This window comes from Oryctolagus cuniculus, chromosome 9, assembly GCF_051225735.1.
Source record: "Oryctolagus cuniculus isolate XC-2025 breed Fujian yellow rabbit chromosome 9, ASM5122573v1, whole genome shotgun sequence".
In the NCBI taxonomy this organism is placed as follows: Eukaryota; Metazoa; Chordata; class Mammalia; order Lagomorpha; family Leporidae; genus Oryctolagus; species Oryctolagus cuniculus.
This window is the reverse complement of record NC_142875.1, coordinates 68,675,680-68,702,717: the sequence shown is the minus strand read 5'-3', so window position 1 is coordinate 68,702,717 and position 27,038 is coordinate 68,675,680. Positions and strand designations below refer to the sequence as shown.

The 27,038-nt window shown below is 42.9% G+C and overlaps 1 protein-coding gene across 12 annotated transcripts in view; it reads right to left on the bottom strand.

Moving 5' to 3' along the window:
- The window catches only part of CDADC1 (cytidine and dCMP deaminase domain containing 1), a 51,049-nt gene extending 31,201 nt beyond the window's left edge, over window positions 1–19,848 (bottom strand). For 2 of the 12 annotated variants that reach the window (XM_002720745.6, XM_089304157.1), the window contains exons 1-4: window positions 19,595–19,848; window positions 18,743–18,837; window positions 8,353–8,427; window positions 3,984–4,161 (exon numbers count right to left, since the gene is read on the bottom strand). In XM_002720745.6, the coding sequence (XP_002720791.2) occupies window positions 3,984–4,161; window positions 8,353–8,427; window positions 18,743–18,837; window positions 19,595–19,676 (430 nt within the window). In that variant the 5' untranslated portion in view covers window positions 19,677–19,848. Of the gene's footprint in view, window positions 1–3,983; window positions 4,162–4,729; window positions 4,944–6,492; window positions 6,603–8,352; window positions 8,428–18,742; window positions 18,838–19,594 lie in introns of those variants that run through there. The other 10 variants (XM_089304164.1, XM_089304162.1, XM_051832271.3 and 7 more) reach the window with 7 other exon arrangements.
- Between the last annotated feature and the right edge of the window lie 7,190 nt (window positions 19,849–27,038).

Genomic DNA, 27,038 nt, shown 5'->3' with positions numbered 1-27,038 from the left:
AAATATAAAATAGGAAAGGCAGTTATTTGATACAAGATGAATTGACCTATCCACCCTATCATTGCAGTAAATCAAGAAGTTCCAATAGAATTAACGTCTTCACCTATTATTATTAAGGGTTAATACAATGAAGTAAGATGTTAGAAAAATTTAGCATATACAAGGTGGTTTCAGGCATTCACTGTGAGTCCTTGAAAGTATTCCCTACTTCATTGTGGATATGGGGGACTTCTGTAAATAACATAGCTTTATAAGAAAAAAATAATGGGCTGGTGCTGTGGTGCAGTGGGTTAACGCCCCGGCCTGAAGTACCGGCATCCCATATGGACGCTGGTTTGAGACCCGGCTGCTCCACTTCCAATCCAGCTCTCTGCTATGGCATAGGAAAGCAGTGGGTGATAGCCCAAGTCCTTGGGCCCCTGCACCCACATGGGAGACCCAGAAGAAGCTCCTGGCTCCTGGCTTCAGATCAGCGCAGCTCTGGCCTTTGCGGCCAATTGGGAAGTGATCCATCAGATGGAAGACCTCTCTCTCTGCCTCTCCTCTCTCTGTGTAACTCTGACTTTCAAATAAATAAATAAATAATTTTTTAAAAAGAAAAAAACAACTAAATCCTGTATTTCCTAAGACAACAAAAATTAGTGAGAGTAATGGTATTGTTTAAAATTTCTACAAATATATTTAATATAAAATATATTTATATTATATATTATATAAATATATTTAATATTTGGCTTAACAGCTGGAGTCTCAGATATCCTTCTGTTTCCAATCTTATGTAATAGGCTGTTTTCATGTGGCCTTATACAGATATGGATTTGAAAAATAAGTACTTTAACAGATTTTTTAAATAACTATGAGTATTCTTCTTTGACACTTCAAAAAGTTGATGTGGGATAGTTTCTTAGGGGCTAGTTACAAGATGAGATCTGAAACCACACCATCACAAAATCTTCTGTCACACTGCAGTCCATCAGTCTGTCTCATAATTAGAGTGACTCCTTTACTCAAGCATGGTTTGTAGCATCATGTGCTTATTGTTTGGAAATCACTGATTTACTGATTTTCAATTTATTCCCATTCATGAGCATCACCACCAATTGCATCAAAAGAGTCTAAATATTGGGAAACTGTCAAACTTAGAATGATGGATATTAACTTTTAAAAATTCTCAGTTTTGCTTGAAAGCCCAAATTTTATCACTGGCAACAAATATTGTTAGTCATTTCACTTCTTTTTTTGAGAAAATGTCTGCAAAATAGCCAGGCTTTAATAACCAGTTCATAGTGTTCTTTGAAAAAAGTGGATAATTCAGTTTGCAACACAAAACAACCTCATAAATGGTTTTCCTCAAGGCAGTATTTATACTTAGTTTTGAAACTAAAGTGCTTTATATCCACATCTTCCCACAGAATATTAAAAATACATGTACTCGAGCAGACTTGCTTTGTGAAGAGACAGTTCATGAACAAGAGTCTTTCAGGCCCTGTGCAGTGGAGGAAGCTGAGCAGCCACCATTTCCAGAGCTGGGGCCGTGTTTTTATAGTACAATGTACACAGTCCTTTGCCTTTATTTCATAAAGTTTCATATAGAAGAGAGAGGAGAGCATGTCTTTACTTGAAAAGCTCTGGATCAAGAATTCGGGTTGGGGGGAGTGGGTTGTCAAAGGATCATTTGAAATTTTCTGCAGTATTAAGCTGGTGCTTAAAAAGAATAAAGAAATTTCTAACAAAAAAAGGGCTGGGATTTAATAAAATTCACCATTCCTCCTGTTTCATTGAGGATGTTCTTATGTGACATTAATTTCCTTCAAGTATAATGAGGAGTACAATGTATACCAGTGCAGTTTGGCATCTCTGCCTTGCTTCATGATTCAGCACCAGGAGTTTCTCTCATCATTGTTTTTGCATCATTGGTGCAAATGTAGTATTATGGAAACACCATTGGTGCAAATGTAGTATTATCGTGGAAATAGGGCTGACCTCATGGACCATCAGGTGTCCACTGGCAGCATGCTGAGAGCCACTGGGCTGAGGGAATGTTTGCTTTGTAAATGAGGAAATAGTGACTGTAAGTGAAATCAATAGCCTGAGATTCAACTATGCTCCCTTCCCAAGATAACTAAATAATACATGAGCACCTGAGGTCATTGGGAATGCTTTCAGCAGTCAGCTCAGTATAGATGCAACCATCTTTAGTATTCATTCTTCTCCCTAGACTCCAGAACAGACCAGTCAACAATGTTCCGGCTCTTTCACATTCTTTCCTTTCTATAGCAATGCTGCCAAGTGAATCCTATGTTATATCCTGCCTCATGCAATGTGCTACTGATCAAGCTTCCAATCTCTTTATTTCTTCCAGTTCCAATTCAGTAACAACAGCAAACATAATTTCAATCATGTTACATCCTGCTTAAAACTTCAATGGCTCCACATTGTAACAGGAATTATAAGTCAGTTGAATATAAGTGATAAAATGAATATTAAATCTGCCTGGTTAATTGAAAAAGGAGAAAAATATGTCATCACTACTTTATAACTATCTTCTCAACTGGTAACTGCAGTAGGGGAGACCACACAGTTGGACCACTATCACAGATAACTACCAGTTTGAAATATTTGTTGTAGACCAGGAGGTTTCTAGTCCCATGACCATTTCTTCTGGAAGTTCTTCCACTGACTTAAACCTAGATTTAATCATTACTCATAGGACTTTGTTGTAAATAAAAATAGCTTTTTCTAAAAACAGGTCTAGGGTCCCTGTTTTGTAAGATAAAGTCTAAAACATACAGTTTTTCAAAGTTCTCCACTAAGCCCCAATCCATCAATCATATCATTATAATCCATCTGCTACTATCATCCAAGAACACTAACCCGAGAACTTCACTATATGCGTCTTGATGACTACACTAGTGCTGTTCCCCATGACTAGCACTACATTCTTCCTACTTTGCATCTCACTCACCAAGAACCAGCTAAGCCCCAGCCTGTCCTAACATGACAACCTGCAAGGATCACTATTTTTCCCCTGCGATTACACATCACTTACTAGTGTATTATCACTTATTTGGTGCTAGATGATGTATTCACATTAAATTGCCATCTTGGCCCCCAAGTAACAATTTGAGGGAAAGAATTAGGAACTACATTAGTGTGCTTGTTTGATCTGCCAGTGTCTATATACAAGATAGGTTTTTAAAAATATTTATCTATTTATTTGAAAAGCAGAGTGAGAGAGAGGAAGAGAGATCTTCTGTCTGCTGGTTTGCTCCCCAAATGGCCACAACAACCACAACTGGGCAAGGCCAAAGCCAGGAGCCAGGAACTCTATCCCAGTCTCCCCCATGGGTGGTGAGGACCCAAGTACTTGGGCCAGCATCCATTGCCTTCCGGGCACATTAGAAGGAAACCCCAGGACTGTTTTCAGATATATATTTTTATTTCCAAATTACCCCTATGGTATTCAGACAATTTGTCCCCACTGACTGATCTCAGAGAAAAGCTTTTAATCCCCAACAAAACCTTATCTGCACTTGCCATTTTCAAACAAGCAGAAAAAGCAGGAAGCCATAGGACTCTGATATGGGATGCTAGCTTTGCTAACGGTGGCTTGACCTGCCGCACCACAATGCCAGCCCCAAGATACATATTCTTTTCAACAGAAGAAAGGTATGCTTACTTAGCTGTAAAATAGAATCACGGAGGAACACAGAGGTTTATGAGTAGCCTCGTATGGCACAGATGGACGGCTACACATTCAAAATTTGTGCACTGTCTTTCAAAATGCAGACCTTGGGAGATAGCTACCTAGCTAGGGACTATAGATTTCATGTTTTCTGATTCTTTTTCTTACACTGTGTCACACCGTTTTCACATATTATTTTTACTTCCAAATTACCCCTGTGGTATTGAAGCAATTCATCCCCAATGATTGCTCTCAGAGAAATGCTCTTAAACCCCAACAAAACCTTATTTGCACTTACCATTTACAATCATTTTCAAACAAGCAGAACATGGTTTTCTGGAAAAATAAAGATCACAGTTTTTCAGCCTTGACCCATGTTTAATAAGAGCAATTTGCCCAGCATGTAAATCTTCACTAGAACAGTGGAGACCAACAATTTTCATGTTTTTCACTACCACAAGACCAGTTCTCTTCACCTGCGTCAAGATATAAGATAATAATTTATTAGTTATAACATCTAATGATATCATGAATTGCACTTAATTTATTAATAAAATGAAAGTTCTTTATCTGAACACATTTTGTGCAAAATTTACAAATTTCTCCATTAAGCATAAAATTTCTGAAAGTTCAGTGTTGACTTTGGATCAGAAGTTTTCTAAACCAAGGCTCTTACTAACCAAATAATTAAGCATGAAATTATCAAAAACTTATTCTAGCAAGAAATGAATATATTTTAACCTATTAAAGGGCAGAAACCAAATCAAGTTGATTTCTTATAGCATCTAATCTAAGATTATATAATATTAAGCTTCAGGATGGTAAAAATGAAAAATCTGGAAAATCCTCTGATTTTAAACATGGATAAATTCAGAGAATTTACATGATTTTCTAAAAGACCCACAATGGTAAAAGGCAGCACTAAAGTAGACATCATATTAAACCTAAAGTATTTTAAATACTGACTAAAATAAAGATAGTTCTCAGGTGTCTGGTACTATGGTAAAGCTGCCATTTAGGATGTCTACCTCCCATTCGGAGTACCTGGTATGAGTCCTGGACACTCCGCTTCTGATCCAGCTTCCTACCAATACGCACCCTGGGAGGCAGAAGGTGATGGCTCAAATACTTGGATATCTGCCACCCATGTGGGAGACCAGATGGAATTCCAGGTTCCTGGCTTCACCCTGGTCTCAGCCCTGGCTGTTGCAGGCATTTTTTGGGAATGAATCAGTGGATGGAAGATCTCTATCTCTGCCTTTCAAATAAAATGAAATAAAAACATTTTTAATAAAAAAAAATTCAGTTTCTTTCTAAATACCAGCTGCACTAGTTCTTAGCACTGTGGCAGTTTACCCTGATGTGGTTTGAGTCCATATACTACAAATATTTGGATAAATTATAACAACAAAAAAAGGGGGGTACTGACTGGGGTTCTAGAGTTCTAATGGACCTCTTTGAAGGAAGTTTTCTGTTACTTGAGCCTAAAATGTGCCAACTTATACAAAATAGTCTATGCTGTTTTTCTGACCAAAGACTCCAAGTAAGGAATGTAGACCTGATCCTTGGATCCAGGACCAAATGATACAACAATGACTGGCACCTGGGCTGAGGATGGGTTAGCCCTTAGTCCTCAACCCCTCCAAAGGGATTTTACCCTGTATCAGTCCTGCAACAGAACACATCTGAAGTAATTTTAATGGTCAGACCAAAGCTCTCTTAACTAAAGTAGTCAAGTTTCAGTTCCAGTTAGGAGTATGAAGAAGGATACTTTGTTAAATGCCTAAAAACAAAAAATAGAGATTTCATGGAAGATTTCTGAGTCAAGCAACCATCTCCTAACTATCAAGACATTTAAGTGGAATACAAAAATCTTTCCTTTATAAAATAAAAGAACATTGATCTAAGAGTTTTAAGTCCTTCAAATACAAAGTACAGGTTACTTACTTCTAGTTACTTCCAGCAAGTTTGTTTAAAATAAAAATAGGCATCCCCATTAAGTTGGCAGGTACCAATGCCATCTTACTAGTTAAAATGATCAGTTTAAGTTCATAACTGATCATAAAGATAGGATTAAGTGTCAAAGGGATCGCATAAATAAGACCAGTGTCTGTTAATAACAATAGATAGAATTAAAAAGGAGAGAATGATCCAACATGGGAAGCAGGATACACAGCAGACTTAGAATGGCAAATGCCCTAAACAGCACTCTGGCCTCAGAATCAGCCCTTAAGGAATTCAGATCTGGCTAAAAACCCCATGAGGGTTTCTCAGGCATGGAAAGCCAAGACACTGTGGCAAAAAATGACTTAAATGAAAGATCTCTGTGAGTGAGATCCCAGTGGAAAGAACGGGTCATCAAAGAAGGAGGTACCTTTCTCTGAAGGGAGGAGAGAACTTCCACTTTGATTATGGCCTTGTCTAAATAAGGTCAGAGTTTGTGAACTCAAGAGGCTTCCATAGCCTTGCAGTACATGACAAGGGCTTCAGGTGATTACTGACGTCATTATAAGAGTGTCAACTGTTAAATCAACAATGGGAGTCACTGTGCACTTACTCCCCATGTAGGATCTCTGTCCTTAATGTGTTGTACTATGCGAATTAACGGTAAAACTAGTATTCAAACAGTACTTTATACTTTGTGTGTCAGTGTGGGTGCAAACTGTTGAAATCTTTAATATATACTAAATACTTCAGAAAAAAAAAATTTTCATTTTACTTCCAGCTAAAGATTTTTACATCTCAGACTTAACAAAACAAAACAAAGGAAAGCCTAAGTTGCATTTCATTTTGGTACTTCCACTTACTGTACTTCCCAGAAGATTAAATCTTTTTTGAACCACTTTTCTGGATCTTGATTTTGCTTCACTTCCCTAACATCTTGGCAAGTTGCTTAAGTAATTCTTGTCACAGAGTTCTATATTACAACATGGGCAAAAAAAGATAGTCTGTTTTGAATAAGACCTAGTATATTCACTTAAACAGTGATTCACTGTTTTCTTCATCTATCCTATGATGAACACATTCAAATAGTCTGAAAACAAGTGTATTTCTGTATTCTTATTGGGTCTCTCAGAATTAATCAGGAAATCAGAATCATCAAGATAAAACTTTTGAAAATACACCTGTTTGGTCTCCACTCCACACCCAGTGAGTCAGAATCTCTGAAAAACTCAAAAAATTAAAGTAACAAGAAAATGCAATGCAATATTATAAAAAAAAAAACAAAGTTCATCTTTGAGCTCTAGGCTTTGATTTTACCCCATCTACTAGTTAATAGGCCAACCTGTTACTGTTTCATGAATACTAGCTAAAGGCATGAAACTTCTGGGTCATAGACAAAGGACTTTACTATTTAGAGCACAGCAAGCAGTATGGGCATCATGCCTGAGATGGTTCCCTTCCCCTGAAGTCCCATAGGAAGTAATGCAGATAGGCCCAGAAGGTTGTGTTACAGGAGAGAACACTGAGCTTTGGGATCCTCCTGTTCCATAACAAAGAATAAGCCAATCTGCTCTTCATCCCAGAGAAGACACTATCTCAGCCCTCAACTCTCCAGGTTGCTCACTGCAAACACAACGAGAAACGGCCCTAGTGAAGAGTAGCTAGGCTTGCATATTTGGGATAACCTGCAAAATGTGTGCATGCATGTGGGAGAATCATGGAAGACTGATTCTCAAACATGTCTAGATAAACTAATATTAGGAGTCAAGAGTTAAATTTGAAAATGATATTTTAAAAAAGCTAGGAGTATCTCACAATAACTGCATTTTTGGTTATTTTAATATTTATAGCAGAGATATACAGTCTTGTAAACATGTAGATTTTTAGAAGACTACTTAAGAAACTCCCTTGGAAGTGGGAATAGGGAACTTGAGTACAGGAAGGTTTTTTTTCCGTACTTTATACCATCTCCTTTCTTTAGTAATTATGGGCCCAAGTTTTTTTTTTTTTTTTTTTTAAAGATTTGCTTATTTATTTAAAAGGCGGAGTTACAGAGAGTTAGAGGCAGAGACAGGAGAGAGAAGTCTTCCATCCACTGGTTCACTCTCCAAATGACTGCAACGGCTGGAGCTGAGGTGATTTGAAGCCAGGAGCCAGGAGATTCTTCCGGGTTTCCCATGGGGGGTGCAGCGGTCCAAGTACTTGGGCCATTTTCTACGGTTTCCCCAGGCCACAGCAGAGAACTGGATCGGAAATAGAACAGCCAGGACTTGAACCAGCGCCCATATGGGATGATGACATTGCAGGTGGGAGGCTTAACCTACTATGCCACAGCACCAGCCCCTTAAATATTTTTTAATCATAAAAAACTCTCCTGTTTTGGGAACAGGCATTCTAGTATAGCAGGTAAAGCCATTGCCTGTGATGCCAGCATCCCATAAGGGTGCAAGTTCAAGTTCGGCTGTTCTACTTCTGATCCAGCTCTCTGCTAATGGCCTAGGAAAAGCAGCAGAAGATGGTTCAAGTGCTTGGGCCTCTGGACCCATGTGGGAGACCTGGAAGAAGTTCCTGGCTCCCAGCTTCAGCCTGGCTCCGCCTTGGCCTTTGCAGCCACTTGGGGAGTGAACCAGTGAATGAAAGACTTCTCTCTCTCTCCCTCTCTCTCTCTTTCTCTGTCTCTCCCTCTGTAACACTTTCAAATAAATAATCTTTAAAAAATTCACCTGTTTTTGGTCAGTAGACACTCTGGCTGTATCTTCATTATCTCCTATGGATCCATGCTTTTCCTCTTCAGTCTTCTAATTAAAATCAGATTAAGGCAAAAAGTATTAGTACATATGACATAAAATTAGTTGAATAGTACCATGTTTAAAGGCTGGTTTCTTTGGCTTTAGACAATCTTTCCTTTTCCTTGTTAAAACTCTGCATTGACTTCCTACGTTGCTCAGGATCAAGTTCAGACCATCCACTGTAGTAATACAGGACTTTATAAAATCTGGCCCCCGTGTCATTTCCCAAAACATTGAAGGGTTGGCAGCTGTGATCAGAAAATGAAATTCTGTAGTTTAAAATTACAGAATTGTGGCAGTTTTGAGCCATGGAAAAACATAAAGTGTGGCCAAGACTATGAAGGAATAAAGAGGAAAAAGGTTAATTAATTAGAATTGAGAAGATAAGGGACTATGTGGCAAAGGTATTGCATATGAGTTGTGGTAGGCAGAATAATGGCTTCCCAGTCCCTGAAGCCAGTGACTATTTATGTCACAAAGCAAGGGGAAATTAAAGTGATGGATGGAATTAAGGCTGCTAATTATCTGTTTTAAGATGGGGAGACTGTCCTGGATTATCTGATAAGCCCCCAATTATCACAAGGGTCATTATAAGTGGAAAAAGGAGGCAGAGAATCAGAGAGACGCATCATGAAAAAGAAAATGTTTGTGCAAAAAACATTATGAAAGTGTAGTACAATATGCTCTTTCATTTTGCATCCTTCCTCCATTCCAACGTGGATTTTGCTTCCTTACAATGGCAATGCCATCAGAATAAATGAAATTATTAGTTCTGCTTCATTGACGTTAGATATACAAGTAGCTGACTACCTGTAATTGTACCAAATACTTCTTTTCCTTTTCATATTCTGATCAACAAAAGCAAACTCCTGAGCTGGTGACTAACTAAAATGTCTGTTCTAACAAATAAACAATACTTGCTTTGTGAATTCCAGAAACTGACCTTGAGAAAGCCACCTGCACTTGGAAAGTTATCTGGCCCTCCTCATAGAAGAAGTTTGAATTTATTTTACCAGAATGCAAAGAGTATGAATAACTAAGGGCACCCTAAGCATGGCTCTTGGCTGAGTGGGCTACATCCTGACTAATGAAACACTGGAACTTCTTAGCACAATACTTCGCCTCTTTCACATCTCAGCCAAATAACATTTTATAGCTACTTAATTGTACAAAACATTCTGCTATCTCCTTCTCATACAAAACTAAGCCATCAAGCAACTTCACAAGGAACTGCACTGATGTCTCGAGATATCTTGTCATCAGATCCAAAACTGGCTTCAGTACCTGACTCAGCAGCCCAGCCTCCATTTTTTTTAAAGATTTATTTATTTATTTATTTTTCTAATTCTTAGGTGTTTATATTTAATTGAAAAGTGATCTCTGTTAAATATAAGAGTGGGAATAAGAGAGGGAGGAGATGTACAATTTGGGACATATTCAGGCTGACTTGCCCCAAATGGCAGAGTTAGAAATGTACCAGGGGATTCCAATTCAATCCCATCAAGGTGTCATGTACCAATGCCCTCTCACTAGTCGAAGTGATCAGTTTCAGTTCACAATTGATCATAATGATAGGTCTAAGAGTCAAAGGCATCACACAAACAAGACTAGTGTCTGCTAATAACTAACTGATAGAATTAAGAAGGAGAGAACAATCCAACATGGGAAGCAGGATACACAGCAGACTCACAGAATGGCAGAAGCCCTAAACAGCACTCTGGCCTCAGAATTAGCCCTTAAGGCATTCAGATCTGGCTGAAGAGCCTATGAGAGTATTTTAGGCATGGAAAGCCAAGACACTCTGGCCAAAAAAAAAAAAAGATCTAAATGAAATATCTCTGCGAATGAGATCCCAGTGGAAAGAATGGGCCATCAAAGAAGGAGGTACCTTTCTCTGAAGGGAGGAGAGAACTTCCACTTTGACTATGACTTTGTCTAAATAAGATCAAAGTCGGCAAACTCAAAAGGCTTCCATAGCCTTGGCAACTCATGACACGAGCCTAGGGTGATTACTGACGCCATAAACAAGAGTGTCAATTTGTTAAGTCAACAACAGAGTCACTGTGCACTTACTCCTCATGTAGGATCTCTGTCTTTAATGTGTTGTACAATGTGAATTAATGCTATAACTAGTACTCAAACAGTATTTTACACTTTGTGTTTCGGTGTGGGTGCAAACTGTTGAAATCTTTACTTAATTTATACTAAATTGATCTTCTGTATGTAAAGATAATTGAAAATCTTGATGTGAATGGAATGGGAGAGGGAGCAGGAGATGGGAGGATTGCGTGTTGGAGGGAAGTTATGGGAGGGGGGGAGCCATTGTAATCCATAAACTGTACTTTGGAAATTTATATTTATTAAATAAAAGTTAAAATAGGCCAGAAGTCCTAGGGGAAAAAAAAGATTTATTTATTTATTTGAGGGGCAGAGGCTGGGGATAGGGGAGAGCTTCTATCTCCTGGTTCACTCCCCAAATAGCTGCAGTGGCCAGAGCTGGGCTGATACAAAGCTAGGAGCCAGGAGCTTCTTCCAGGTTTCTCAGTGAGTGCAGGGGCCCAAGCATTTGGGCCACCTTCTACTGCTTTCCCAGGCCAATAGAAGAGAGCTGGATCAGAAGAGGAGCAGCCAGGACACGAACTGGCACCTAAATGGGATGCCCAGCCCACTATGCCACAGCACCAGCCCCCTTATGTTAATTTTCTGTTGCTGCTGTAGCAAGTTACCATGAAGTTGGTGGCTTAAAACAACACAAATTTATTGTACAGTTCTGGAAGTTTCACTGGGCTAAAATTAAAGTATCTGTAGGGCTGAGTTCTTTGGGGAGGTCCTAGGAGAGAATCCATTTCCTTAACCTTTGCCAGCTTCTGCAGACTGCCTATATCCTTCTATCTTCAAATCTAGAAATGGTCAGTGGAGTCTTTTTCATGATGCGTCTCTCTGATTCTCTGCCTCCTTTTTCCACTTATAATGACCCTTGTGATAATTGGGGGCTTATCAGATAATCCAGGACAGTCTCCCCATCTTAAAACAGATAATTAGCAGCCTTAATTCCATCCATCACTTTAATTTCCCCTTGCTTTGTGACATAAATAGTCACTGGCTTCAGGGACTGGGAAGCCATTATTCTGCCTACCACAACTCATATGCAATACCTTTGCCACATAGTCCCTTATCTTCTCAATTCTAATTAATTAACCTTTTTCCTCTTTATTCCTTCATAGTCTTGGCCACACTTTATGTTTTTCCATGGCTCAAAACTGCCAGGGGCTTCTCCCATGTCTCCAGATGGGTGCAGGGGCCCAAGTACGTGGGTCATCTTCTACTGCCCACCCAGGCCATAGCAGAGAGCTGGATTGGAAGTGAAGCAGGCGAGTCTTGAATCAGCACCCATATGATATGCTGATACTGCAGGCAGCAGCTTTACTGGCTATGCCACAGCGCTGGCTCTCTAACCTCACTCTTGTACTTCTTAAAAGCCCCAGACCATTTTCACTAAGCAGGACAGTAGTTTTTTTTTTTTTTTTTTTTTTTTTGACAGGCAGAGTGGACAGTGAGAGAGAGAGAGACAGAGAGAAAGGTCTTCCTTTGCCGTTGGTTCACCCTCTAATGGCCGCCACAGCCAGCGCGCTGCGGCCGGGTACTGCGCTGATCCGATGGCAGGAGCCAGGTGCTTCTCCTGGTCTCCCATGGGGTGCAGGGCCCAAGCACTTGGGCCATCCTCCACTGCACTCCCTGGCCACAGCAGAGAGCTGGCCTGGAAGAGGGGCAACCGGGACAGAATCCGGTGCCCTGACCGGGACTAGAACCCGGTGTGCCGGCACTGCAAGGCGGAGGATTAGCCTAGTGAGCGGCAGCGCCGGCCAGGACAGTAGTTCTTGAGACCCCAAGGTCTGCTACTGTCCTAATCTATCAATAGATTAAACTTTCTCTTTCCTTTATCCTCAAACTTTGCATTTCTTATTTTGATTTGGCACTAGGGATAGGGACCAAGCTTTCAGTTACAAACCTACAAGTAATTATGTTTTAAATATTTCATAAACTTTTTTTATTTAAAACACATTTCCTTATAGAAACAACGTTCAAAATGATAGTCAAGCTCCAAAGCTAACATATGAAGCCTATTAACTCATAAGATTGCTGCTAGTATAATATTAAGGTACCCTCTGCCTAGGTACCACTGAGTCCTTAAGCCTGCAAGTACAGACAAGACATGGAGGCCTACCCCAAACCATGGTTTGACAACTACAATCCAACCAGACATGGGTGTGGGAACAAAGCTGAGAAAACACTTATATAGTGAACAGTATCAGAATAAGCTTTAAGATTAGGTATAAACATGATAACCTTTCATATATCCAAGTCAAAAATATTTCCTGGTCAGCTGGCATTCCTAAAACGTGGATTTTCTTTGTTTCCATATCCTTTGTACTCATTTCTATGTCTGTTTTTACTTTCCATTTAAAAGTCTTAAATAGAAATGGATATGTGTCAGATTTCTAAATAAGATTTTAAATAAACAGTAGCAGTTTAAGATGCTTGTGTCCTATATCAGAGTGCCTGGAATCCATTCCTGGCTCCAGTTCCTGATTCCAGTTTTCTGCCAATGCAGACCCTGAGAGACAGTGGTGATGGCTCAGAACTGGATTCCTTCCACCCACTCATGTGGGAGATCTGGATTGTGTTTCTGGCTCCTGGATTCAATCTCAGCCAGGCCCTGGCAGGCCACTGCAGATACAGGGAAGGGAACCAGCAGATCAGCACTCTGTCTCTTAAACAGATTACAAGTAAAATATTTAAAACAAAAGACTTATTTTTATAAACTATAAAAACAGATCTGCTTTATCGACATTCAATATTTAAGCAGTTGATAATCAAAAATAATCATGTTCTAAATATCTTACAAATTTGCTCTTGGGAATGTAAAACAAATTTGTTTATATAAATAATAATAAAAATGGCAAAGATAGGAGCCAATGTTGTGGTGTAGTGGGTAAAGTCACCACCTGCAATGCCAGCATCCTATATGTGCACTGGTTCAAGTCTTGGCTGCTCCACTTCCAATCCGGCTCCCTGCTAACAGCCTGGGAAGGCAGCTGAAGATGGCCCACATAAGAGACATGGATGAAGCTCCTGGCTTCTTGCTTCAGTCTGGCACAGTGCTGGCTGTTGTGGCCACTTGGGGAGTGAACCAGCAAAGAGAAGATCTCCCTCTCTCTGTCTATCCCTCTCTCTATGTAACTCTAGAATTTTAAACAAAATAAATCTTAAAAAAATAAATTAAGTAAACAAATGAATAACGGCAAAGTTAAAGGAACAAATTATCAAGAAAGAGTCACTGACTCAAGGGAAAACAAGGAGTTATAAACCTGATCATTTGTTAAACAAGACACAAAGCTATATAAAATCTTGTACTAATGTGGTTTCATAATGCTGAAATTTACTTAGCACTATTTTAATCAAAGAGCTAACTGAAAGCCTAATGAGCTATTTTTCCTGATTTCTTAATAAAGTATAAATAAACAGTAGGGCATATATGTTTTTTGTGAACAAATGTCAGTAATTAGTTGACCAATGACTTTCTACTAAAAACTTACATTTGTAATTATTTACAGACTAAATATAACTTGTGCCTGTCAAAAAAGTACTTGATTCCAGCATATAATATACTTTTTTGAGGGTGTGTGTTTATGTGTATAAACAATTAAAATGAGATCAATCTGAATATTTAAAAAAATGAAGAGGGGCCAGAGCTGTGTTGTAGCAAGTTAAGCCACCATCTGCAATGCCAGCATTCCATATGGGTGCTGGTTCATGTCCTGGCTGCTCCACTTCTGATCCAACTCCCTGTTTATGCTCCTGGGAAAGCAGCAGAGGTTGGCTCAAGTCCTTGGGCCCTTCCACTCACTCTGGAGACCCAGAAGAAGCTCCTGACTCCTGGCTTTGGCCTGACCCAGGCCTGGAGGTTGCAGCCATTTGTGGGGTGAAACAACAGATGGAAAATCTCTCCCTCTCTCTCCTTGTAACTCTGCCTTTCAAATAAATATAAAATCTTAATAAAAAAAAGTCTTCAGATTAGTATTCAATCTCTAACAAGTCCAGCTTTAAAAAAATGTACTTTTTAAATTCTTAAATTTCTTTTAAAAAATTTGTTTGAAGGGCAGAGTGACAGAGAGGGAGAGACAAGAGAGATCTTCCATCCACTGGTTCAGTCCCCAAATGACTGTAACAGCCAGGGATGGGCCAGACCAAAGCTAGGAGCCAGGAAGTGGGTAGCAGGGACCCAAACACCTGGGCCATCTTCTGCTGCTTTCCCAGTGTATTAGCAGGGAGCTGGAGCAGAAGTAGAACAGCCAGGACTCAAACTAGCGCTCATATGGGACGCTAGCATAGAAGGCAGCAGTCTGACCAACTGCGTCACAATGCTAGTCCCAGTAGTTTCTAAGCACCTGCTTCTAATTTAACTAAGCCAAATTTTATATGCAAAAAAAAAAAAAAATCCAAAAAAACTTCTGATACCTTGGAAATCTTCCACTTTTGTAAAAGAATTCTAAGCTATTACCAAGTAGAAACAATAAATGAACTTTAAAAATTCATGATGAAAATGAAGAGCTTTCTCAAAGCCATTAATAAAACTTGGAGCCAGGATGGGATAGAGAGACAATGAGAAATATAGAATAAGAATGTACAACATGTTTAATAGATTTTACTATTTATAAAATATTTCACAGAGGCCGGCGCCACGGCTCAATAGGCTAATCCTCCACCTTGTGGTGCCGGCACACCGGGTTCTAGTCCCAGTCGGGGTGCCGGATTCTGTCCCGGTTGCCCCTCTTCCAGGCCGGCTCTCTGCTGTGGCCCGGGAGGGCAGTGGAGGATGGCCCAGGTGCTTGGGCCCTGCACCCCATGGGAGACCAGGATAAGTACCTGGCTCCTGCCTTCGGATCGATGCGGTGCGCCGGCCGCAGTGCGCCGGCCGTGACGGCCATTGGAGGATGAACCAACGGCAAAAGGAGGACCTTTCTGTCTCTCTCTCTCACTATCCACTCTGCCTGTCAAAAAAAAAAAAAAAAAAAATTTTTTTTTTTTTCACAGAATAATGGGAGAAGAAAACTACTCCAAGAAATATCATGAGTCGTAAATTCTAGTACTTCTTATAAAAATTCCTTAATACAGTGCTGATACTGACAAGATAAAAATGAAACTCCTTTGCAAGGCATAAGCTGTTTTTTTAATTAAATGATTCCTGTTGTGGCCAGCACTGTGGTATAGCAGGTAAAGCCACTACTTGCGATGCTGGCATCCCATATGGGCACTAGTTTTTGTCTGGGCTGCTCCACTTCTGATCCAGCTCTCTGCTATGGCCTGGGAAAGTAGTAGAAGATGGCCCAAGTCCTTGGGCCCCTGCACCCTCGTGGGAGACCTGGAAGAAGCTCCTGGCTCCTGGCTTTGAATTGCCCCAGCTCCATTTGTGGAGGCTAACTGGAGAGTAAATAGAGGATGGAAGATCTTTCTTTCTCTGTCTTTCCTTCTAACTATGAGGAAAGAAGAAAGAAAGGAAAGAAAAGGGAGGGAGGGAGGGAGGGAAAGAGAAAGAAAGAAAGAAAGAAAGAAAGAAAGGAAGGAAGGAAGGAAGGAAGGAAGGAAGGAAGGAAGGAAGGAAGGAAGGAGAGAAAAGAAAGAAATGATTCCTGTCTACCTCTGAGTTATTTCCAGTTTCCTCCGTCCCAAGTTCACCCTCAGATGTGTGGGGACCCATTGAGCCGGCCATGGGCCCACATGCTAAGGCTTAGCTTGCTGACCGTTTGCAATAGTTACTGCTGTGTGGATGTTTATGGTTTCTGTGGAGCTGTGATATCGGGACCGTTTCATAACCCCAGGCTAGAGTCAAAACAACTATGGCCTTGGGGCTTCCCGTACTTCTTTTCCCACTGACCAAGGCTGAGAAAACACCAGGTGGAAGCTTGTTGTTAGCACCTGAGCCGCCTGCTACGTGACCAGGAGCTTGATTGGATGAAGGCGCGTGATCACCTTTATGGTTGGACAAGGAGCGCATGGACTGTGTGTGATCAGGCACCCGATTGGAGCGCCACCGCATGGACTGTAGCATGGACTAAGCTTGCTTACATGCTTCTGCAATGATATACTATATAAGCCGTTCATGAAAGAGTAACAGGAGCTTCCCCTTTCTTTCGGAGCTCCCCTTGCTCAAGGGTTTCTCTTTCTATCCTGTTTAAATAAAGCCTACTGAAGGCTGAGAAGCAGCGTCCGAGTATCTGTTTTTCCCGAGACCCCCGGGACCACAAGATGAGGTTCAAAAATTCTCTCATTCCTCTAAGCTTCTCTATATGGAGTCCCATGGCTTGGGCAAATATCCCCTGATCCTTCACATTTCAGTATAAATATTTTCTCCCCATGTATCTTTCCTTCACATCTCCTTATAGAGCCTGGCCCTTAATCTTGGCAGCATCTCTGCTTACACTCTCTGTTCTTGAGGCTACCATCTAATTCTATCTTAATTGTTTAAATGCCTAGCTTTTTTTAAAGACCATGGGCCGGCACTGCGGCGCAGTAGGTTAATCCTCCACCTGCGGCGCCGGCATCCCATATGGGCGCTGGTTTTAGTCCCAGCTGCTCCTCTTCCCATCCAGCTCTCTGCTGTGGCCCAGGAAGGCAGTAGAGGATGGCCCAGGTCCTTGGGCCCCTGCACCCAAGTGGGAGACCGGGAAGAAGCACCTGGCTCCTGGCTTTGGATCGGTGTAGCTCTGGCCGTTGCAGTCATTTGGGGAGTGAACCAACGGAAGGAAGTCCTTTCTCTCTGTCTCTCCCTCTCACTGTCTGTAACTCTCTCTCTCATATAAATAAATAAAATCTTTGAAAAAAAAAAGAAAAAGAAAAAAAAGACGATATCTTTGCTTCTTTGTATCAGTGGTGCCAAGTACACAACTTCAGCCTCTGCAAAGGAGGCATCCAACATGAAAAATAAAAATAGTGTGGTCATGAATGGCCTCCTAAAAGTATTATGGGAATTTAAGGATTTATAATCTTTCTGTGAAAAATCCAGAGCAACTTTTTTGCTGAACTACTGGCAAAGTAGAAAGCATGAATCCAAACATCTGCAGAATACAATCATAATTTTATAACAGAAAAGTTATACTTAAAATAAGATTGGAAGTATCAAAATATTAACAGTGATGTTAAAATGGTGAGGAGCTATGGGTAATTTCCCTCCCACATTTTGCCTGGCTTAAAAAACATCTTAAATACTTAACCTAAAACTATTTTCTATTACTGTGACCTCAGCCCCCTATAAAAATTAACACTCTAAACTTCCAAAATTACTCAACCAAAATGGTGAGAACCTGGCACCATGCCACCACAAGTATGGATGAAAATGATGAGAACCCAGAACCTTGTTGCCCCAGGACAGGAAACAAAAGAGATACAGGATCTCTTATTCCCAATATGTTGGCTTTTATGATTATATTTACTATACATTCCTAACCTGTTTTGGTCATCTCTTATAAGATTCCCAAAAGAGACTATTTACATGAAATAAGAAATCAGTTACTTATTATAATGGTTGATCCTAAAGTATATATCAAGTAATAGCTAACATAGTCTCTATTCTCTATCTTCAAGCAATTTACAGTCAGTAGGAGAGGGGAAAATTACCTAGATAAAACACCAACCATATATATTTGAGGGATAAACTGTGTAGTGTAGACAATAGTCTTATTCGTCAAACTAACATATAAATGCCATTAACACCTGATAAACATGGCACAGTGTGAGACAGTAACTATTCCACTTTTAGGTTGGAAAGATAAACTATGACAGCTATGAGATTCAAGTATCAAGATAAACCATAGGGGCTGGCACTGTGCACAGTGGGTTAGGCCATGGCATGCAACACCAGCTTCTCATGTGGGCACTGGTTCAAGTCCTGGCTGCTCCACTTCCCCTCCAGCTCCTTGCTAAAGGCCTGGGAAAAGCAGCGGAAGATGGCCTATGTTTCTGGGCCTCTGCCACCCACACAGGAGACCTAGAAGAAGCTCCTGGCTCCTGGCTTTGGCCTGGCCCAGCCTGGCCGTTATGTCCATCTGAGAAGCGAACCAGCAGATGGAAGATCTTGGTCTCTCTCTCTCTCTGTAACTCCGCCTTTCAAATAAATAAATCTTTCTAAATAAATCATAAAGGTATTTCTCAAATCTCAATGCTCGCTGACTTGGGTTTTAAGTGTGACAGCAACGGAAGCAATAAAATCAAAATCTAGACCACTGCTTTTCGAAGGGGAAAAGTCATCCAGGGAAACAAATGCTACCTGAGATTTCTGCCTTTGGGCTTCTGCTGGGAAGAGCTCCATCCAAAGACTGAGCAGCGTGAAAAGGTTGACTTTGGAAAGCCTCGGTATCTGACCTACAAGAGAGCAGACACGTTAAGGTTTTATTAGTGATGAAAATAGAAATTCAGCTCAACACTAGGCGGGTGCTGCAGCCGTAGTTCAGCCCCTTTAGCACGAGGCGGAGGAAAAGGATGAGTGGGGTCAAGAGAATCAGAGCTTATATCGCAGGAAGCTTGTAGCAACCTCTGGCGGCACTTTGCAAAGTTGAGCTTGCTTTCTCCCACCCTCACACAGTAGGAAAACTTCAGCGACTGATACACGTTGGAGCTAAGGGAACAATCCAAAGGAAGTTGTAAAAGTCCTCGCCTCTGCCAATCCAAAGGAAGTTGTCAAAGTCCTCGCCTCTGACGTCGTCGCGGGCTAGCTTTCTGATTAAGTGTTGCTACAAGGGCAAGGATTAGAACACGGCACAAAAATGGAGCGACCTCTCAGGGTAAAGCGGCTAAACACGGAAACGCGACAAGTACGACTGACGTGGAAATCGAGGGGAAAGCACGGTTTAAGGAATTCTCAGGCTCTTCAAAACCCGAGATCCCGGCTCCAGGTCTTGCGAGGAATAGGAAACGGGGGGCAGAGAGCGCGACTTCAAAAGCCAGCGCGGCCGAGGTGCGGGTGACAGCGGCGAGGACGCGGCAAGCGGAAATCCATGAGCCGCCAGGCAGGAGAAGAGGGGCAGGCGGGGGACGCGGGGCTCGACGGCGGGAGAGGCACAGGGCAGAGAGAAAGCAGAGGTGGCAGCAGGGTCCCGGGCTCTCGGTCCCGGGTACTCACCGGTCATGCTGCCAGTCTGGGTGCTGACAGACCGCCCGGGCCCCGCGCTCTCCAGATTTTGCATCTGCGCTGCTTCTTTCATCCCAAGCCTAGTGGCTTCTGCTTCCCAGGAAACCTCTCCCTGTCAGGCATGATCCAGTCCTGCGAATCACCCTGCTGGCCTCTTCCCAGCAACTGTAGAGCAACTGCCAACGCGGGCGCAGCCAGATGACGTCTCAAACTCGACCGCCTCTCCGGGCGCCTTGGGTGACGTCAGAGCGAGGCACTGACCGGGCGGGGCGAGGCTGCTCTTCCCTGGTGGCCGAGTAGCTGTTGGAAGCCTATATTTGGCTGTTTTTTGTTTGTTTGTTTGTTTGTTTGGCTTTGCCAAAAGATCATTTGGCTTGGGATCTCATTTGTTCAGACTGTTGAGAAGATGGCTGTATAGAGTTGAGAATTTGGGTCAGAGAGCAAAGAGAGTTGAAATGGAAACTGTTTCTGTCATGATCAAGGTTTCAGAGAACCAGGGCAGTGGGGCTGGTGGGAGCTGGGCGGTCCAGGATGTGTCGGTCATCGGAGAGTGACTGGTCCTAGGGAATTTACAAATGCCAAGGGACGCAGTAGGGGTATTCTGCCTGTTATCAACAACATAAGGTATTAAGAAGTGGAACTATAGTTGGGAAAAGGGAGAGGAGGACAGAGTTAGCAGGTGGCCCCTGGAAAACCTGAACAGGCTGACTTTGAGCATTGTACTGAAGTGTCGGGTTGATTTAAAACGAAGCTGCCCCTCTTCCCCAGTGACTCAGAGCCTTTTCCATCACCATCTCTGTTATCAAAATTCGGAATGCTCCCAATGCTCTCTGCATCGGTCTCCTTGTGTCCATATGCAAAAGTTGTTTTAAGGACTATATTTACAGTGGAATTCTTGTGTTGTCATTGTCACATTAGATAATGCTGAAATATTTTCCAGAAGGATTTATTCCCATCAATTGTTAATATTATTAATTGTTATTAATATTATTAATAATTATTAATTGTTAATACTTGGGTCAGACTTTCAATACTTCTCAGTTTGGTTGGTGTAAAGTTGGATATTAGAGTTTTATATTCTCTGATTTCTACTTAGGTTGTACATCTTGTGTGTTGATTGGCTATGTATGTTTCCTCTCCGTGGTCTGTTAACAATTTTTCTACTTGGTTGTTTCTTATTTCTTACCGTTTGGTAAACATTATTTATGTATTATGGGTATTGTTTCTTCATTGGATATATATGATAAATATCTACTCATCATTTGTAACTTGCCTTTTCACTTTCTTTAAGATGTCTTGTAGGACACAATATTTTTTATTTTTAAAAATTTTCTAGCCAGCACCGCGGCTCACTAGGCTAATCCTCTGCCTTGTGGCGTCAGCACACCGGGTTCTAGTCCCGGTCGGGGTGCTGGATTCTGTCCAGGTTGCCCCTCTTCCAGGCCAGCTCTCTGCTGTGGCCAGGGAGTGCAGTGGAGGATGGCCCAAGTACTTGGGCCCTGCACCCCATGGGAGACCAGGAGAAGCACCTGGCTCCTGCTGTTGAATCAGCGCGGTGCTCTGGCCACAGCGCGCTGGCCGCGGCGGCCATTGGAGGGTGAACCAACGGCAAAGGAAGACCTTTCTCTCTGTCTCTCTCACTCACTGTCCACTCTGCCTGTCAAAAAATTTAAAAATTTTTTTCTGTTAGCAATAATTGTATATATTTACGGGCTACAGTGTTACATTTCAATACATATATACAGTATGTATTGATCAAATCAGGGTAATCAACATGTACCTTTACTTATTTGAAAGTCAGAGTTACACAGAGAGAGAACGAGAGACAGAGGTCTTCCATCGCTGGTTCACTCCCCAATTGGCTGCAACTGCTGGAGCTGTGCTGATCCGAAGCCAGGAACTTCCTCTAGGTCTCCCACATGGGTGCAGGGGCCCAAGGACTTGGGCCTGTGGGGAGCAACTCAGACTAGACTAAGTTACTGGAATTAAGACTTATTCTATGCATCTGCTCTCCCACAACATGGCGCTGGGAGAAGAGTAAACAGCTTCTATGCAGCTGTCTCTCGCCAACTTGAGTGATGACCTGCAGGAGCTGATCCTGCTCCTGATTGGAGGAGAGCAGCGTACTCGGCATGTGGGTAGCAGAGTTGGGATTGGTGGAAGAGGACTATAAAGGAGGAGAGAGACAACATGCACCAGGAACATCTATCTGAAGGAACACCTGTGCAGCCCCCGAGAGAGCCGGCCGGCGGTGTGCCGCTCCCCTGCGGAAGTGGGGAAAGTGGCAGGGGGAACCGCCCTTCCACGGAGGTGGAAGGGACGGCAGCCAACCCAGGAAGAACCAGCAGCAAACCCGGGGAGGGCCGAGCAGACAAAAGAACAGCGAAGGGTCCTGTGTCGTTCCTCCACGAAGAGGGGGAGTGACATAATGGTGCTGTGACTCGGATATGAAGCCTAGGCAGGGTTTAGTGTCGTTCCTCCACGAAGACGGGGAGCGACAGGGCCATCTTTCCCAGGCCACAGCAGAGAGCTGGATGGGAAGTGGAGCAGCTAGGACTTGAACCAGCATCCGTATGGGATGCCAGCACTGCAGGAGGCGGCTTTACCCGCTATGCCACAGTGCCGGCCCCGATATGTACCCTTCTTTGACATTACTTTATGATTGGAGACTTAAAAATCTTTTCTTCTACTTGTTCGTAAATTATGTGGTAGGTTACTGTCAACTGTAGTCACCACACTATGGTATGTAACACTAGGATTTTATTCTTTCAGTCTAACTCTGTTTAGGTTCCCAAACTCCCTCCATCTCTTCCTAACCCTCCTAGCCTCTAATCATCCCTATTCTGTGTTCGTTCTGTGTGTGTTTTTTTTTTTAACATGTACATTTGAGGGAGAACATGTGGAATTTGTCTTTCTGTGTCTGGCTTATTTCACTTAACATGATGTTGTCTGGGTCTACCTATTTTGCTGAAAAGGATAGGATTTCATTCTTTTATGGCTGCATAATATTCCATTGTGTGTGTATTTATATATGTATATATACACCATATTTTATCTATTCATGTGATGAGAGACACCTGGCTTGATCTATATGTTGGCTATGTATTGCAATGCTGCAATAAACATGCTGAAGGAGGTGTCTCTGACACAATGATTTCATGTTGTTTGGATGTATGCAGAGTAGAGAGAGAGAAATGTTTCCCTTTTACAAGACTTCCTCTCAGGTATTTTAGTTAAAGAGATGTGTAGTTGACTATACATTGTCACAGTGGAGCTCATCTTAAAACATCCTGTGATGGTGCTTCAAAAAGTCAGTGTATAATGGCATCAAAAGATAGGTTTATTTTGGTGGAAAACCTAGAAATACATGCAAATATGGGAAATGTGTATTGTGAAAAAAACTATGCATCTGAAAAAATTTTTACACCAAAATAAACATATTTTAATTTCATTTTCCATGGACTTTTTGAAGTACCCTGTGTTGCTGTGGATTCATTCTGAGAGGAGGAGCACAGTGGGGGCAAGAGGCAAAGAGTCGCCACACAGACCCCAGGAGTCAGGTGAAAGCGGACCAGAGGCAAGCAGCCCGCAGACTCTTTTATTTCAGTTGCTACAGCAGCAGCTTATATAGCCGAGGCAGCCAATCCGGTCAAGGAGCGGTTTATGCCCTAATCAATCACAGCCTGTTGCCAGGTGAATTCCAAAGCCATTCCTGAGTTCTTGCCAGCGGCCATCTTGGCATGGCCTTATCATTCCACTACACCCTTGTTTCTACAGCTGGCTCTGTTGACACTGTTAGAGACTCAACTCCTGGCACTCAATTGTCCTCTCATGTGAGAAGGCAAACTACAACCGCTGTGTCTTTCACTCCCCTAGACATCAGGTGGCTACTGGTAGGTATGGTGGCCAGTGCATCCTGGAGGACAGACTTGGCCCTTATTCCGTCATTTTCAGACACAAATGTGACCATAAACCCAACACCCAGACTTTGGAAATTAAGGTTTCCTAAACAATTCTCAGAAGGCAATTCCTGGCAGCACTGAAACCCCGAGGAAGCAGAGAAGCCTGAAACAAAATCCAGACGCCCTTCACGGAACATTCACTTTGTTGTGGAGGGCAGTACTGTCACAGAGAAATGACTTCTCAGGCATTCCGTTTATTGTCCTACACAGTATCCTCAGAAAAGTAAACTCGGTGCCATGCAGATTAATGTGCTGCAGAGTAAGAATGTCCAGGGAGCCCCGGCAACGTCTGTGTTCCCATAAGGGGGGAAGGACTGGGGAGCCCACTTTCCTGTGCTCTCGCAGGCTCACTGCCATGGGCTGCCCGATAGCAGGTGGGCAGATGCACCTGGGCAACACGGTCAATGTCCCTGATAGTGTGGTGCCCTCTGGGCTGCCAAGCTGGACCACTGGGTTCAGATGTTTTTTGAATCAGCATCCCTAGAGAGGTTCTCTAATTAAGTTTGTTAGCAATCAACAGAAGGCACTAGGCGGGACAAGGGTGAGAACAGAGAGAGCATGAGCGCTGATGGAAAAAGCACATATGTGTCACACACTTTGTATAACAACCGTGATACAGTCACAATAACCATATTTGAATTAGCGAGGCCATTTCCTATATTCCAGGCTCCATTCTAAGTACTGTACATATAGTATCTCATTTACTCCTTCCTGCAACCTTAAGATGTAGGGATTGCTGTTAGCCCCACTTGTAACTTGCTCAAATAGATATAGCTTGAGAAAGGTGGGAACAGAATATAAATGTACATAATTTACTACAATCCTGAGCTATAGAGTGTTATCGCCACTTCACAGGTGAGGAAACTTCAGGCTCTTGGACCACCAACAGCAGCATCACTGAGGGAGCTTGTTAGAAAAGCAGAATCTGTGGTTAAGATGCCACTTCTGGGGCAGGCATTGTGTGCAGTGGAGAAAGCCTTCACCTGTGACGCCAGCATCCCATATGAGTGCCGGTTCAGGTCCCAGCTGCTCTTCTTCTGATCCAGCTCCCTGCTAATGGCCTGGGAAAGCAGTGGAGGATGGCCCAGGTATTTGGGTCCCTGCACCCTCATGAGAGACACAGATGGAGTTTTAGGGTCTTGGCTTTAGCCCGGCCCATCCCAGCCCTGGCTGTTGTAGTCATTTGGGGAATAACCAGAAAAAGGAAGATCTCTTTATTTTTAAAAAAATTTTAAAAGCAAATGTGCTGGAGAACTTCTGAGTCAGACACTTTTTTCTTCAGTTTTATGATTTTAACACCTTCAATATAGTCATGCACTGTATGTATGTTGCAAATGTTGGGTGTATTTGTGAATGGTGCTTTCCTAACTTAGGGAGCTTGGGTGCAAGCCACTACAGGAGGGGCTGGCTCTTGGGCAGGGGTACAAGTGAGGACAAGACTAGCAGCAAGGGCTGGTGGTGGGGCTCAGCCGGTGAAGTTGCCACCTGCATCCTATATGGGTGCCAGTTTGTGTCCTGGCTGCTCCACTTCGATCCAGCTCCCTGCTGATGTGCCTGGGAAGCAGACAGTGGCAGATGGCCCAAGTGCTTGGTTCCCTGCACCCATGTGGGAGACCCAGATGTGGTTCCTGGCTCCTGGCTTCAGACTAGCCCACAGCTGGCCATTTGGAGAGTGAACCAGCGCGTGGAAGATTCCTCTCCCTCTCATTCCCCCTCTCCCTTCTCCTCCCCATCCTCACGCCCTCCCTCTCTCCCTCTCCTTCCCCCTCTCGCTCCTCCCCCCCTCCCCTCACCATGAGACTCTGGTCTGAAACTATGATCTAACAGTACACTGCATCCCACTTGGCAGAACCCAGAAACACTAGCATGATTACTCAAGCTTAAAACAGGTAGGCTGCATCTGGATTAATATTAAGATTGTAATTTGTTTATTGTCAAGATTATAATTGATATTAGTTTCCCATAGGCCTTAGGTCAGCTTGACCCTAGTAACCATGTATTCCCAATCCCCAGCCTTGTGGTTTTTGCCTTCATAAACCCTGTTGCTTTGAGCTTCAGGGTTGAGAGGACTTTAGGGCATGAGCCCGCTCTCCACCACTGGCAATAAAGGACCGTCAAATTTTATCAATGTGTGGTGCCCCTCTGTTTGCACAGGTACAACAGTATAAAGGTCTGTGACACCCTGCTATCCCAAGGTGCTGTAACTTGTTGAATTATTGCAATCATGATTGATTTAAATATTGTGCTATCTATAATGTGCTTTTCAAAAAATATTTATGTGTTGGCCGGCGCCACGGCTCATAGGCTAATCCTCCGCCTAGCGGCGCCAGCACACCGGGTTCTAGTCCCAGTCGGGGCACCGGATTCTGTCCCGGTTGCCCCTCTTCCAGGCCAGCTCTCTGCTGTGGCCAGGGAGTGCAGTGGAGGATGGCCCAAGTACTTGGGCCCTGCACCCCATGGGAGACCAGGATAAGCACCTGGCTCCTGCCATCGGATCAGCGCGGTGCACCGGCTGCGGTGGCCTTTGGAGGGTGAACCAACGGCAAAAGGAAGACCTTTCTCTGTCTCTCTCTCTCACTGTCCACTCTGCCTGTCAAAAAAAATATTTATGTGGGAGCTGGTGCTGTGGCATAGTGGACTAAGCCTCTGCCTGCAGCGCCAGCATCCTATATGGGCACTAGTTGGAGTTCCGGCTGTCCCACTTCTGATCCAGCTCTTTGCTGTGGCCTGGGAAAGCAAAAGAAGATGACCCAAGTGCTTGGGCCCTTGCATCGGAAGAAGCTTCTGGCTACTCAGCTCTGGCTGTGGCAGCCATTTGGGGAGTAAACCAGAGGATGGAAGACTTCTTTCTCTCTGCCTCTGCCTCTCTGTGACTCTGCCTTTCAAACAAATAGAGAAACCTTTGTTAAAGCACATAATTTTTTAAAAGATTTATTTATTTATTTGAAAGTCAGAGTTATACAGAGAGGGGAGAGGCAGAGAGAGAGAGAGAGAGAGAGAGAGAGAGAGAGAGAGAGAGGTCTTCCATCTACTGGTTCACTCCCCAATTGGCCACTATGGCTGGAACTGTGCCGATCCGAAGCCCGGAGCCAGGAGCTTCTTTCTGGTCTCCCATGTGGGTACAGGGGCCCAAGGACTTGGGCCATCTTCTGCCGCTTTCCCAGGCCAGGCCATAGCAGAGAGCTGGATTGGAAGAGGAGCAGCCAAGTCTTAAACCTGCGCCCATATGGGATTGTGGCACTGCAGGCCAGGGCATTAACCTGCTACGCCACAGCACCGGCCCCCACATAAATATTTTTTAAAGTGTTGTTGGTCTTATGCTTAAGTGTCTTGTCTTCCAGGTTAAGCATTTTTCTGAGACTCCTAGGGCTTTTAACTCTTTGGTGAAGTATAATTGTGTAAAAATCATTTACCTGTTTCCTACCTGGATTAAAAAGCTACTTTAATTTTTTCAAAATTCAAAAACTGCTTTA